The 16,280-nt window shown below is 46.6% G+C and overlaps 1 protein-coding gene across 13 annotated transcripts in view; it reads left to right on the top strand.

Annotated features, from left to right (window-relative positions):
- R3HDM2 (R3H domain containing 2) overlaps window positions 1-16,280 on the top strand; it is a 196,282-nt gene that overhangs the window by 122,207 nt on the left and 57,795 nt on the right. For all 13 annotated transcript variants that reach the window (XM_083356179.1, XM_083356184.1, XM_083356191.1 and 10 more), the window contains one exon: window positions 10,746-10,981. In XM_083356179.1, the coding sequence (XP_083212305.1) occupies window positions 10,746-10,981 (236 nt within the window). The remainder of the gene's footprint in view (window positions 1-10,745; window positions 10,982-16,280) is intronic.

Here is a 16,280-nt window from a genome sequence, read left to right as displayed (position 1 = left end):
AACAGACTTCAACTCAACCCCGACAAGACCGAGTGGCTTTGCATACCTTCATCCCGGGTCTATTCGGATATTCCATCTCTTTCTATGGGGGGTGAATTATTACCCAGGTTCGCCTGGTGCGCCAGTTGCGGCCCTATCTAAGCCGGGATGATTTATGCACGGTCACTCACGCGCTCGTGACCTCTCGCCTAGACTACTGCAACGCTCTCTACATGGGGCTTCCCTTGAGGACCACCCGGAGGCTCCAACTGGTACAGAATGCAGCCGCGAGAGTTGTGTTGGGAGTTTCCCGATACTCCCATGTGACTCCTCTGCTCCGTGAGCTGCATTGGTTGCCAGTTGTCTTCCGGGTGAGATTCAAGGTGCTAGTAATGGTGTTCAAAGCCCTCCATGGCATGGGGCCGGAGTACCTCAGGGAACATCTGCTGCCAGTTCCCACAGAGAGGGCCTCCTCAGGGTGCCACCGGTCAGAGAATGCCGTCTGGTGGCCCCCAGGGGGAGATCCTTCTCTGTGGGCGCCCCGGAGCTATGGAACCAGTTACCGGTTGAGCTCCGGACGGCGCCCGATCTGCGCTCCTTTCGCCGCGATCTGAAAACATACTTGTTCGAGCAAGCCGGCCTAGCCTGAGGGGGGATTGGTGGGGTTTTTTATCATTTTAATTGGGGTTTTTACTATGTATCAATTGTATTTTAATCGGGCATGTATTTAATTATCTTTTAATTTTTGTAAATTTCTGTGTTTTATTCTTGCCCTGTACACCGCCCTGAGTCCTCCGGGAGAAGGGCGGTATAGAAATATTAATAAATTAAATTAAATTAAATTATCTAACAAAATGAAATTCAGTGGTGAAAAAAGTAAGGTTCTACATTTAGGCAGGAAAAATCAAATGCCACAGGTATAGTATAGGTGGTACCTTGCTCAATAGTAGTAACTGTGAGAGAGATCTCGGAGTCCTAGTGGACAATCACTTAAATATGAGCCAGCTGTGTGCTGCAGCTGCCAAAAAAGCCAACACAGTGCTAGGATGCATTAACAGAGGGATAGAATCAAGATCGCGTGAAGTACTAATACCACTTTACAATGCCTTGGTAAGGCCACACCTGGAATACTGCATCCAGTTTTGGTCACCACGATGTAAAAAAGATGTTGAGACTCTAGAAAGAGTACAGAGAAGAGCAACAAAGATGATTGGGGGACTGGAGGCTAAAACATATAGGGAATGGTTGCTGGAATTGGGTATGTGTAGTTTAATGAAGAGAAGGGTGAGGGGGGACATGATAGCAGTGTTCCAATATCTCAGGGGCTGCCACAAAGAAGAGGAAGCCAAGCTATTCTCCAAAGTGCCTGAAAGCAGGACAAGAAGCAACAGATGGAAACTAGTCAAGGAGAGAAGCAACCTAGAACTAAGGAGAAACTTCCTGACAGTTAGAACAATTAATCGGTGGAACAACCTGCCTCCAGAAGTGGTGAATGCTCCAACACTGGAAGTTTTCAAGAAGAGACTGGCCAGCCATTTGTCTGAAATGGTATAGGGTTTCCTGCCTGAGCAGGGGGTTGGACTAGATGACCTCCAAGGTCCCTTCCAACTTATTATTATCATTAAAGATGAACATGTAGATCATCTCATTAGTTGCTGCAGTAAAGTTGCCCAGAGTGTATTATCAAAGCCATGAAATTGCTACAAAAATTATACTTTGAAATCTATGTGGAAAACATGGCTTTACTGTTAAAAAAAAGCTACTTGGCACCACATGTGTGAAAAAAAAATGAGGATGTCAGAATCTTGAGTTGTAAAATACAGACCAACAGACAACTGGAAAACCAGCCATTACTGCTATTGGGGAAGAAACTGATGTTCATAGATGTAAAAATATTAGGACGTAAATGATAAAAATCAGATGGAAAAACGACAGATTTGTAATTTGAAATTTGGAAGGAAAAAAATCAACTATAACGCCAGTAGTAATTGGAGTTCTTTGTACCATACCACAGAGATTCACCAAATATTTATTTATTTATTTATTTATTTAGTTATATTTATATACCGCCCTATTCCCTGAGGACTCAGGGCGGTTTACAGGGAATTAAAAATCCAAAATACAAAAATTAAGAACCAAATTAAAAAAATATTAAATTGACCCTGTACTCAATTAAAAAGAACCCCAAATTAAAAATTTCTCCTCAGTCTGGGCCCGAGAGCTCGAAGAGCCAGGTCTTCAGGCCCCGGCGGAATGATCGGAGGTCGGGGGCAGTTCTCAGCTCCACCGGCAGCTGGTTCCAGAGGGCAGGCGCTCCCACCGAGAAGGCCCTATCCCTGGGTGTCACCCGCCGGCAATCTCTTACCGGCGGGACCCTGAGCAGACCCTCCCTGTGGGAGCGCACTGGGTGAAGGGCGTTTGATGCCGGCAGCAGGTGTTCCCTCAGATATCCCGGACCCAGGCCATGTAGGGCTTTATAGGTGATAACCAGCACCTTGAATTTCACCCGGAGGGCAACCAGAAGCCAATGCAGCTCACGGAGTAGAGGTGTTACATGGGAGTATCGGGAAACCCCCATTACAACTCGCGCGGCCGCATTCTGCACCAGTTGAAGCCTCCGAGTGGTCTTCAAGGGCATCCCCATGTAGAGAGCGTTACAGTAGTCCAGACGGGAGGTCACAAGCGCGTGAGTAACTGTGCATAGGGCGTCTCGGTCCAGATAGGGACGCAACTGGCGCACCAGGCGAACCTGAGCAAAAGCCCCCCTGGTCACGGCTCCTATATGGTCTTCGAAATTGAGCCGTGAATCCAGGAGGACGCCCAAGTTGCGAGCCCTATCGACGGGGGGTAACACCTCACCCCCCATCATTAAGGATGGAATAACTTGGTTAACCCGAGATGCCGATATGCACAGCCACTCAGTCTTGGCGGGATTGAGACGAAGCCTGTTTCTCCCCATCCAGACCCGAACTGCCTCCAGGCACCGGGACATCACGGAGAGGGCATCACTGGGTTGGTTCGGGGTGGAAAGAAAAAGTTGGGTATCATCAGCGTACTGATGATACCCCACCCCAAAACCACGAATGATTTCGCCCAGCGGCCTCATATAGATGTTGAACAGGAGAGGCGAGAGAACCGACCCCTGAGGAACTCCACAAATGAGAGACCTCGGGGCGGATCTCTGCCCTCCTGTCAACACCGACTGCGAGCGGCCCTGGAGGTAGGAGGAGAACCACCGTAGAACGGTGCCTCCCACTCCCAACCCCCTGAGACGCCGCAGTAGGATACCATGGTCGATGGTATCGAACGCCGCTGAGAGATCTAATAGGACCAGGACAGAGGAGCAACCCCTGTCCCTAGCCCTCCAGAGATCATTCACCAGCGCGACCAATGCCGTCTCCGTGCTGTGTCCGGGCCTGAAGCCCGATTGGTACGGGTCCAGATAATCAGTTTCCTCCAGGAACAGAGGGAGCTGATGCGCCACCACGCTCTCAACAACCTTCGCCAGAAAGCGAAGGTTGGAGACTGGACGGTAGTTGTTTAAAACAGCCGGGTCCAAAGCAGGCTTCTTGAGAAGGGGTCTCACCACCGCCTCCTTCAAGGCGGCAGGAAAGACACCCTCCTTCAAGGAAGCAGTTATTACTGCATGGAACCAGCCTCGTGTTCCTTCCCGAGCCGCATAAGCTAGCCAGGAGGGGCACGGATCCAACAAACAGGTGGTGGTGCTCAGTCTCCCCATGATCCTGTCCACATCATCAGGGGAAACAGGGTCGAACTCATTCCAGATAACGTGCTCAAGACCGCCTGATTCCTCCACATTAGACTCTGCCCAGTCAGAGTCCAAGCCGGTCCGGATCCGAGCGATTTTGTCCACCAGATGATGACTAAACTCCTCGGCTCGTCCCTGCAAGGGATCCTCTCTCACCTCCTGATTAAGGAGGGAGCGAGTCACCCTAAACAGGGCGGCCGGGCGATTATCTGCGGACGCGATAAGGGCGGCAAAGTAGTTAGACTTCGCCGTCCTTATCGCCGCAAGATAAGACCTTATAAAGGTTCTTAACTGCAATCGGTCGGATTCGGATCGGCTGGATCTCCAACCGCTCTCTAGACCTCGTCTCCGGCGCTTCATCTCCCGGAGCTCCACAGAGAACCATGGGGCCCAACAGGATCTGCGTCGGGTCAGGGGTCGCATGGGTACAACGCAGTCGAGTGCCCTGGTGGCTGCCGTTTCCCAGGCCTCCACCAGGGCATCGACTGGGCTGTGGGTAAGGGTGATAGGTATAGGCCCAAGCGCCCTCTGGAACCGATCTGGGTCCATTAGGCGCCTGGGGCGGAACCACCTGGTCGGCTCCGCCGCCCAGCGGCGGGGGATGGCATGACGGAAAACCAGCCTCAGGAGGTGATGATCTGACCATGACAGAGGGGTGATGGATGGAGAACCCCCTCCCAGATCATCCAACCACTGTCCAGACAGGAACACCAGGTCGAGAGTGTGACCCCCCTCATGAGTCGGGCCCTCAATAACCTGGGTCAGGCCCATGGCTGTCATGGTAGCCATGAACTCCCGAGCTAACTCCGACGACCCTCCCAGTGAAGGCAGGTTGAAGTCACCCAGGACTATAAGCCTGGGGAACTCCACCGCCAACCCTGAGAGGGTGTTGAGCAGCTCGGGCAGGGCTGTTGCCACACAGCTGGGCGCCAGGTATGTAAGCAACAAGCCCAACTGAACCCGAGGACCACACCTCAAGAGGAGGGACTCACTCCCGGCCATCTGGACAATGGTGGCCTCCCGGGGACACAAAGTCTCCCGAATAACCACTGCCACCCCACCACCCCTACCCTGAGCCCGTGGCTGGTGCAGCACCCGGAAACCCGGCGGGCATAACTCGGTGAGAGGCACCCCTCCCTCCGAGCCCAGCCAAGTTTCCGTGATGCACGCTAGATCCGCACATTCCTCCTCGATCCGATCACGGATGAGGGGAGCTTTATTAACTACGGATCTAGCATTAAAATAGACCAGCCTGAGCTCAGGGGCGTGATCATCCTCATCCCCGGGTAAGAGGGTGCTAACCGGAGGGTCGGAGCGCGCCACCGCTCGAAGATAGCGGGGGCGCGATCCCAGATGTTGATATGACCCTCCGCGCAAACACCTGCTGCCATACCCTATCGCCGTGGGGATTCGATGCCCCACCCCCACATTCCCAGCGCCAGCAGCCACCGACCCCGTCCCGTCAGGACCTCTAACAGGTCCAGACTGAGTGCCGGTTACAGGTTCCCTCCCCACCCCACCCCTCCCTCCCCCTCCCTAACCTCTTAAAATAACCGGCTAAAAATCTGATCAGGGGCCTCTTAACGCGTCTTAACTCGAGGCCCCTATCCAAGCCCAACCACCTTTCGGAGTCCAAAAGCTTGGGCCCGTCATTAAGGGGAGTATGGAGACAGGCGACAGGTCGCGCCCATGAGGCAGGAACCGCCCTAAGGGCATACAAGTCCGCTTTGGAATAACGATGGATCATATAGCGCTCGAATAGTCTCTTGGGGCCGATGTTGTAAATATGGCCAAAGGATTGTTCGTTGATGGTACAAAGATGGAAAAAGAAGAGGTCCAGTGGGCATATCTCTCAATCTGCAAAGCCATCTCAGCTCTCACCTGAGATGGAATTCCAAGGGACAACCTCAGCCGTCCTCTCACTCCGGCTGAGGAGTCTAACTGGAGCAGAGAGAGAAAAGGGGAGTCCTAAGCCAGGCCGACCCCAACTGGTCTCCCACACCAGTGAGGTGGTCGCTGACCAGTCCAAAACCGTCCTCCCACCACGGTTCGGTCCCGTCCACACTGGATTATCCATAGGGAGATCTTAATTCCCATCAGGTATGGAGCTAGCCGTAGTGCCTGCCTGTCAACAAAAGAAGTAAGGAACAGGCAGGCCAGGCCTCTGTCGATCCTCACAACGCCAGCCCGCACCGCCAGTCTCGGGGGGGGGAGAACAAAACATTCTCTCCCCAATGTCCATCCACCAGTCCAAACCATCCTTCAACGGCGGAGAGAGGTGATCCCAGCAGCTATGTTAAGTCCTGGAATTCACTAACATGTCCGCCGAGGCCGATGACCAGGCCCACAATCTGCAACCACCATCCGGGAGAAGAAGGAGGCTCCTCGCCGCCAAAAAACGGTGTCAGCCAGCAGATGGTCGTAAAAGGATCTCCGACCGGTGGGGTCGTCGCCGCTGCCCCTCCGACAAGCAGAGGGTATCCATGGCGAACAGGCAGAGGAAAGAAGGCAGGTGAGGCGTCCTGGGCTTCACGGCGCTGTAGCGGTGCTTGACACCATAACAGAGCTCAACAGGTCAGCAGGGATTGTCAGCGCTGCTCATTCAGATCAACAGGCCGCTAGCTCGGGGGGGGGGGAGGCTCAGCGTCACGAAAAGTAGCGCCCAGGAGCCGTTTCAAAGATCCCCCAATCCCCAAAGTCACCTCAGCCCGCAAGCAGATAAAAACAGGCAGACGTCCCGAGCTTCACAGCGAAGCAGCGCTCGGTGCCATAATAGAGCTCTGCAGTTCGGCAGGCAGTTCTCAGTTCTCAGCGCCGCTCGATTGAATCAACAAGCCGCTATTCCGGAGGGGGGGCTCAGCGCCACAAAAAGCAGCGCCCAGCAGCTGTTTTGAAAAACCCCCAATCCACAAAGTCGCCTCGGCCAGCAACAGCATGAAATCAGCTCAGCCAGCAGCAGATGAAAAGAAGCAAGGCAGACGTCCAGGCGCCATCATGAGGCCGGCAGGTCGGCAGACGGCAGATGTCAAATGCCGCTAATTCGAAGGGGGGGGGCTCAGCGCCACAAAAACAGCGCGTAGCATATTTGGACATTTTAAATCAATTGGACTTGAAACTGCTGACTTTGCAAAGAAATACCTTGCTTGTAATTTCTTATAAACTATAATACCTACATGATTCCTAAGCTTGAATAGAATCTAAAGCTTTGGAAAAATGTCCAGTCTAAAGACTGATAATTATTGGATAAATTTGCATAATGAAGATACCAAATGAAGATCAAATCCTAATGACCTTTTCTAAAGTTCCTTGTTAACAATATAAGAGAAAGGAACCTTGCAAATCCTAAACTGTGATGCCAAACCCTTATGTAATAATTTTCTACTTTCTTGAAGTAAATGTGCAAATGGGAACAGGATCAAGGAATTCTTCACTCCTCTCTTGTGTTACTCTTTTTCCATGGTTACCTTTGGCATGTAACTCATCTATTGATGTTGCTGTTGTTACCCTGGGAAAACAAGCAGGTACATTGTGTGGACTGCAGTGGTATACTTTAATAAGAGCAGTCTGCATGGCATGATATAAGTGCTTTTGCTTTGTGATGAAAAAAATATAATATTTGCTCAAGGCCTAAGTAGCAAATTATGAGCATTGGAGACCAAGCTATACCTGTCAGAGTTGAACTGGAGTTATTATTCTTGTATAGCTGCTGCTTGCTTCAGTGGGATTCATACAGAAATTTGTTCTCAGGCATTGTGTCCCACATCTGTATCTGTCTTCGGTTCTGTTACCTTTAATAACAGCCACAAAGCTCAGTTGCCTTATGAGGCCGCCTCATCTGCTTCCCAGAACTTTTATTAGGATCAGTTATTAGATCTTTGGGATAATTTGTTGAAACCTAACCAGAGCAAAACCACCTATAGATAAGAAATTCATCGGTAGGCATGGCAGCTTCCTTTCATGTGGCAAGATGAAAGGAAGCTGCCATGTCTACGGATGAACTTCTGACCTATAGGTGGTTTTGTTCTGGTTAGGTTTCAACAAATTATCCCAAAGATCTAATGTGGTAAAATGCGATTAAGAATTTGAAGTTGTTGGGGGACACTCAGCATGGAGGCCGTTGTTCTCGGAAGCTTGTATCTGTTCCTATATAAAGAAGTAATATGAGTTAGAATTGGCTAGTAAGCAGTGATAGTAAGATAAAAGTGAGGTCTCTTGATACATCCTGTGTGAAAGTTCTTCTGGACAAGCCATCATGGACTGAACACTACTGATCAACAGTACCCTTCAACTTTCCCTCCTATGCTGTCTATATAAAATAAATCCCTGGTTTATTCTGTCCAAAGCAGGCTTCAAGGTTGTCTACATATCTCAGAATAAGGTAGTTTCAGTAACATGAATTCAGGTTATAGACTATAGAGCAGACATGTCAAACACAAGGCCTGGGGGCCGGATCCGGCCCGTGAAGTGGTTTCATGTGGCCCGCGAAGCCATCCTGGAAACAGTGAGGGAACGGCCCCCTCTGCCTTGGCCCTGGCCCATAGACCCTCCTTCTGCCAGAGACCCTCAGATCTGTCCCACTCCTGCGCAGGTCCCCATAGGCACCCTTGATGCGAACGATGTAGAGCTGGCCATGCCCACCCAGTAGGCCACACGCACTCTAGCCATGCCCACACAGTAGGCCACGCCCACCCTGGCCACACCCACCCGGCCCCCTGAGGGCAACCGCAATGCTGATGCGTCCCTCAGTGAAATTAAGTTTGACACCCCTGCTATAGAGTATGTTGTTTAATCTCTTCCATAGATGCATTTTTCTGTCCTGTTCTGATGATAATGGAGAAATTAAAATACTTACTGACTCAACATTATTTGTAAGCCATTGGCAATGACTACGGCTATCTCCCCCCACCCCATTTTTTTCCACTGTGATAAAGTTCTGTGCTCACTTCCTTAGTTTGAAAACTTCCCATTGTTCAGCAAGTACAGGCTATATCGTAGAGATCTATACATTACATATTCCACCGAGATTGATCGGAATAGTCTCCATTGCCAATATCTGTAATGATAAGACTAACTTTTCAATTTGCCACAATAGATTTAGGGTCCATTTTTCCACTCAATCCTTTCAGGTAGTTGAAATCGTTTTTTTCAAAGTCTGACTCATTTTAATATTGACCAACCAAAGCCATCTGTTCCCAATATTTCCAATCTTGACATATGATGGGGGAATTGAGAAAGCAAAATACCAAAACTCAGAATTGCTTACTCTTTTCAACTTGGCAAGTATGGATTTTTTGGGGGGGTGGGGGGTGGGAGGTTTCTTTTGGACTGAAAGACAGCCTAGTGTTATCTCTACATCTGGCTGAAGTCCCTTGCCCAAGTTTGAAACTTAGCCACCTTGCAGTAGCTAAATATCTGGGCTACCGTTGTTATATTCAACTGCAAGTTTAATGTGAAACGTGTTTGAACACATGGAGTTCAGTAGGCTGTGGGTACAAATAAGCTGGGAGAATTTATCCTGCAATTGATCACCTTCAATAATAAGATATCCACCTAGAGAGAAAGAAGAGAGGAAGGAAGATCGTGTCTATGCAACTGTTTGTCTCTAAACTCAGTGCAGTTTGAATGAGCATCCTTCAAAAGCTCTTTCAGGTGCAACAAGATCAAATCTTTTTAAACTTAACAGTTTAAAAACAAAGCATTATAGGAGTAAACTGAAGACCAAAGATTTAAGATAGCCACACCTAAAGAGCATCTCTGCAAAGAGATATACATTTTATACCTACCGGGTCACTAAATCCTTCCCTTTTCTCTTTTTCAAGCATTGGGTACTGGGCCTTTTTCTCAATGCACTCTTATCTAAAGCATGCCTGCTGCCTGAAGGACTATATGCCAGTACCAGTAGTTTGTTGATAGAGTTGTATTTAATCGGCATTTGGTATTTAAAAACAATTAGCTTCTATTGCCAGGGATTGTAAACGTGAGGTTTGAAGCAAAAAGACCTGTGTAAAGCTTTGCGATACATCATGGTGTTGGCTATATATGTGTGTCAATTTCAAGCTATGCAAATTCTAATACAATCTCAGTCTGGACAAGCAGTACCAAACCTATAAATGTCCTTTCAGCCAATTAATGTTTTCCAAGATGACTTTCAATGTTAAATACATGGATTACGCTTCCCCACTTACTTCTGAATTGTTTTCCTTGGGGAAATGCTTTTAAACTGTATTTTTGGAGCCGTAAGCATTTATGCTGTCCTTATTGTTATATAACTCCCTGTAATTTTAATAAACTTCTTCTCATTAACCTATCTAATGCTGTCCTAGAATTTAGGGGACAGTCTTGTTTTTCATTTGTACCTTCTCACATACGAACTGAGACTGCCAGTATTTTCACACTTTCTTCCCGTTCTCACCGACTTGCTCTTCTTTAGTGATGTCGTGTGCAGATTCTATGTTTTCAGCTCTGAGGTATTTTTTTGACAGTTGTTTGTAAGGAGCGAGTTGCAGGTAGAACTGCAACGTGAGGAAACATTCCAATCACACTCTAGCACAAAAAGGTTTCGTGATGTCCATGCCACAGTTTGCTCACCCCAAAACTTGCACTGCTTAAATTAAACTGACTGCTGGAAACACCTGGCTCCCTGAGTTAGGAGGGACATCCAAATTCTGGTGTCAGAGCACAGGCCTGCTTGAACTCATCCTGCCTTTTTGGTCAGAGCACTTGCTGTGCAGGGCAGTTTTGACTTAGATTGTCACCCATCCATTGTGATGCTGACCATTCTGCCTACTCCTCCAGGGGCAGCCTGTGAAAGCCCCATCGGCCTACAGGTGAAGTCTGTTTGAAGGCCAGTAGCTTTTCAGCTGGCCCTTTTCAGTGTAGCTACTTGTGCTCATTTGTCTGCTGTTCCAGTGCCAAAACATGACACCTTGAATGTTTAGACAGGCTGTGCCTTCTTCTGGTCCCACAGTGACATTAACCATTGCCATCCCTGCCACAGGGGTAACCGAGACGGGCTCAGCCGGGCTTCGGGCAGCCGCCAGAGCAGCACAGAGAGCGAGATGAAATCCATGGAGCCCCGGCCGTGGAGTAGCACAGACTCTGATGGCTCGACGCGCAATCTGCGGCCTCCGGTCACCAAAGCCAGCAGCTTCAGTGGCATTTCTATCTTGACCCGAGGAGACAGCATTGGTGGCATTGGCAAAGGGAATGGCGCCAACAGGACTACCAGGCCAGGTAACTCTTTCTTTGCCCTTCTTTGAGTAAAACAAGAGGTTCTAAGTTTGTGATGACTATATCTTGGGGTAATCCTCTGTGTCCCCCTTCCAGCGGGTCATAGCCTGCGTCTCATGCATTAGCATTGCTTAACACCATAGAAGTCAAAAGACCTGAAGAGGAGGCAGCTAGAAACCTCCCTGAAACGTTTGCGCTAGATAGCAGCCATGTCAGCTGTGAGAAACGGAGCCGGCAACAAGAAACGAGCTGGTTATCGAGGTTTTTGTCCCATTCCAAAGATGACTGAGATGTTGAGAAAAAGTCAGTCTCTTTTAAGTATCACCTGGGTCTGGATCTCAACTACAACACTGGGCCTTATTGACAAAATACCTTCTGTCTTTTTAATCCAATTAGAACTGCTTTAAACATGATGAGATTTTATTTCTGAGCCCTATACGTTGGATTTTATGAAGGCCCTTTTTAGTGCTGTGTCAGCTTTAAAAAATGTTCAGATTGAAAAGCAACCCACAGTGATAATGCTTAGTCTTCGTTTTTCCCCTTGAGCTGTTTATCGGTCATACCATACCAGTCTGGTGCAGGCTTCAGTGTTGATGGCTGGAGACAACCACAAAGACCTGTTACATGATAACCATCAATGAGAACAATGTGCAGAATATAAGCCTCATCTAGTTCTCTTGGATAAAAAAAATCAGCATTCAGAATTCTGTAATTTCATTCTGAGATTTCTTATCTGTTTTAATTGGTGTGTTATTCAGTAAAAATTCTAAATCATTCCCAGCTAGAAACAGATCATAAGTTTCCATATATATGCAACCCAAAATGATGGTGGCTCTTGAAAAATAGTTGAAAAGATGAACTTTACATCTCTTAGGTCAGGTAAACAAGACTAGAAAATGAGATTTCACCTACCTAGCATGTCAGTAATAGAGACGAGCCTGTAATCTGAAACATCAGCAAGGTAGCAGGTTGGGAAATGTTAGTAACATTAAATACGCTTCTGAAGGAGAAGTGGTGCCTGGAGAAGTACCTTCAGTGCTATTGTACAGTCATCAGCATCTGCGTTGGTACTTGTTGTTTCTATGGGTAAGTTAGCATATTGTTACTTCTTTCCCATCCAGGTGAAAGAACATGCACTTCCAAGATTCTCATCCATCGCTCCGCAGTATTATGTAGCATACTTAATTTATGGGGGGGGGTGGGCGATGCATTTACAGATGTACTAATCCATCCTTCTACCCTCAGAAATAGGGATGTGTCAATACAGAGGGTGGCATTAAGTAACATTGTGTCTCCTCTCTCACTGTTGCTCTCTACAGCACTAGGGATGACTCATATTTAACCATCATCTACTCAGCCTGTTTACTTCAAGGGCGGGCACTGATATGCCTTTGTTTATTTCTTTTACCATGTTTTCCTTTTAGCATACTTGTTTACGAACATGATCCCCTGCCTTCATAGTCATCATGGTGTTGGAGAAAAATCCTGTCACCCATCTGGTTGCGCAGATGCATGAAAAGTTGGTCTTTGCATCAAAGAATGCTGACATTTTTTGTTTTGCCTTTGGCATCTAGCTATTTGACACCAATTTTTTAACCATGTGCATAGCTTTTTAAGTCACAGAAGAAAGCATCAAGGCAGGCGTGCAGTAAGTGTGGTTCACAACTAAAGCACCAAAAATAGGCTGTGTTGCTGGGTGATTTAGTGATGCATATTCTCAGAATTTTTATTTCTTTTATCTCATTTGTACAAAAACTGTAATAAAAATGCAGAATAAATGCTGCTCCTTTTTATGTTGGTCTGTTAGTTGTATCTCCATTGGTTACTTTTAATTGCTCGCCTATCTTTGTCCCACAAATAACTTTCCTCCTTCCATTATTCTCTGTCACATTGTTCCCCTGGGAAGAGAGACTGGTGGAGGAGTGCTACATAGCAGCTGGTATACGAACATATTATGTAATGAAAAGTTCTTAAAAACACCAAGACCTTGTGTGGGAATGTGACCGAAAGCAGGAGCTGTGGGATAGGAAGTCTCAAATGCAAATTCATGGGGTGGCTTTAAGCAAGTAGTTATTTCTGCCCTCACAAAAGTACTATTTTGTAAACTATTATCAAAAAGATGTATAATTAAATGTATTGGATGTGCCGTATTTTGATCACACAGCTTGGATTTCCCTTCATGCCGGACTTATTTTGGCGTCGTAGCATAATAGACACAGACCTGAGTGATACCAAATACAATTTGGATGATGGTGCCTACTCCTTTACGTAGGAGTTTGAGTGCATAATTAGCAGCAAAAAGGAGATTTTTGTGTCTGGGTTGGCATTTCAGACCCAACAGGGTTTCAGGAGATTGAAAGTCTGGTCCTGTTTCTGATTATGTTCCCCTTTCTTCAAGCCTCTTCATTGCCAGCATTTCCCTTGTTTGGTACTAGTACTGCAGAACTTCTTCTCTGCTACCAATTCTTTCTCCTGGCCCCTCGGGTACCTCTCAACCAGTAAACCTCAGATGTTTTGGACTACAATTCCCATCAGTCAGTAGGATGTAGATTAAAAAAAATCATTTGCAAGCTCCCTGGATTGATAATCGAGGAGATTGTGTTTCTTTCAGTCATAGAACTGGAAAGAACTATTTATGTCATTGTCCAGCTATCCCTCCCTGGTTGATTATTCAGATTCTTGATGATGTTGGGTATGCAAATATGTGAAAAAAATGCTTCGTTCCTTAGGAGCAACCCCTAAGAAACTTACAAGAGAAGAATTATGTAGATTCTTGTAAATAACTACATGGCATAACTACATGCAAACTCATGGTTTTCTTACGCCAACAAGTAAAGCTCGGTTCTCTTTCTCTCTGTCCTTCAGACATAAATATTTTAACCAGAGACTGTGTCAAGTGAATCCTTCGTATGCTTTTAAAGAAGACTAGATGGTGGGCTTGGTTGAATTTTCTTGCAACATAAATCATCTTCATTTTAATTTCTTTTTGCATAGCAACTGTTCCTTAAGACCACTTATTTTCAGCAAATACAGCACCGTCTTTTGGAAGGGGCTGGTACTTTGACATTTTCATTTTATCATTTATGTAGAATCTTTTCTAATAGGAAGAGGCAAACAGGAATCCAAAGACCAAATACTAGCAATATGGATAAAATATAAAGCAAAATGTCGAGTTACCTTTCCATTTACCATTTATTTTAACACTGTGTTCTGTTCTGTTGTTTTTTTCAATTTCATATGTCATATGTGAGTAGAATAGGGACCACTTAGAGTGAAAGAAAGTAATTTATTGGTAAGAACATGCTATGTCGTGTCATAAGAGGTCATAACAGCATCTTTTGGTGGTTAACCTGAATAGTTAGCTAAATATGACACATAACAAATGGGAAGACTAAAGCAGCTTCATACACAGTTGTTTTGGACTATTTATTTCCCGTGCAGTTTAAATCACAATGCACAAATAGCATAAGACTCATATACCACATGAGTCTTATAGAGAGTTGTCTGTGAGTCTCAGAAACGCCTAGGAAAAATGTACATTCTCTATCGCATGTGGATCAGCCCTTTAATTATTCAGTGATTTTCTGTGACAAAACAAAAGAAGTGGAGTCGTGCTTGGTCCCCGGAGCACTTGGATTGTACAGGTGAATTCCTAATGTGTGTACCATACAGTGCTATTATAAAGCAGAGCAATCATATCCAAGAAGGTCCAGCGTGTGGTGGATTTGAGATCTGCGTGGTGTCGGTTGTTGGCTTTAACAAAAAGTAAATAAATGTAATATATTTCCTGAATCCTTTGCATTCATCAGGGGAAGTGGTGATGATAATTCTGTCCTTGCAAGAATGTCTGTGGGAGTAAAAAGTAGTTAGTGCCTACTGTTGCTCAAATGCCACTGTAATTATGGTCATACCATTACAGTCAGAAACAGAACTTTGGAAGCAGGGAAAAGAAAGAGGTTTTCGGATGGGAGGGGATTTTGTTTAGAGTATTAAGTTTCACAGAGATTTAAAAAAAGGGACTCACCTTAGAATTAACCCAGAGAAAGGGATACAGAATAGGGTGATAATAATCAGATCACCTGTTTTCCCCCCCTCCGACAGGCTAATATTCCATTTGATTGTATAAGATTTGGAATCCAACTTTATCCTTGAGGCCTGCTGTCTAGATTTGGGCTTCCTCACTGCTTTGTCATAGATAGTTAATAATCGCATTTGGGATGGCACTACCATATCTTGGTTGCAGGCAGAACCAATGTTCTAGGAGACTTAATTTCCCCCGGCTTTTAAACTGAAAATTTACTGGTCACTTCATAGGTGATGAAAGATCTGTAGTTATCCCAAGTTTATTTGGTTTCCTGGATAGGCGTTAGAAATTTAAAAACCTTGTTTTATTAAATTGAAGATAGTTAACATTTCTGGCTTGAAGAAATAAACACCAAGGCATCTTTCTGCATCCCAGTAAACCATCTGTATACTGGAGCTTCACGTTTTGCATCACATTTGCAAAAAGCCATTAAGATTTTAGCACAGTAGATTAAACTAGGTTACGTATACAGGTAGTCCTCGAGTTACCACCATTGATTCAGTGACATTTCAAAGTTACAGCGGCATTGAATGAATGGTACATATTACTCAGGCTTCGTTACAGCCATTGCAGAACCCCCACAGTCATGTAATCAAAATTTGGGCACTTGGTAGCCGGCCCAAACTTATGACTCCAGAGGCACTTCAATTCCTCCATCTGCCTGTGTCCCCCCACCCCACCCCAAATCTCTGCAATTTTGGTCCCTCCACTCCATAGCCCCTGCCACCCTGTGCTCTCTTGCCCACACTGACCTTTGTCCTTTTCTTGCTCCCACTGCTGAGCAAAGCATGCTCAACCTGATCCTTCACTAGGCTTTCTTCCCAAGATTACGTGTGGCAGGTTTTTTGCGAGACCTTTAGAAGAAGGCCTGAGATGGCCATCAGCTGCTTCGTGAAGGACCAGGTGAGTCATACCACATCAGCAGTGGGAGCAAACAGCAGCAAAGGTCAACAAGGGTGGGGGTGGGGGGGTGGAGTGCAGGGTGGCAAGAGCCACAGAATTTAGGGTGTCAAAGTTGGCTGTAGCTGTGGCTTTTGTTCCATGCCTCTGGGCTGGAGTGGCTGGGGTTTCCTAGGATAGCCGTGATGCCGGGCTGGATAGGGGCAGCTGGGGCTTCTCGAGTCAACTGGAGCCTTGCGCTGCAGTGCAGTTCAGGGGCTTCTTGCCACTCCAGAGCATGGCACAACAAGAAGCCCCTGAGTTGCAATGCAACAAGGA

Source organism: Vipera ursinii (assembly GCF_947247035.1).
Source record: "Vipera ursinii genome assembly, chromosome: 2".
Classification (NCBI taxonomy): domain Eukaryota; kingdom Metazoa; phylum Chordata; class Lepidosauria; order Squamata; family Viperidae; genus Vipera; species Vipera ursinii.
The sequence above is the reverse complement of the archived record's forward strand: the minus strand, read 5'-3'. Positions and strand labels throughout refer to the sequence as shown.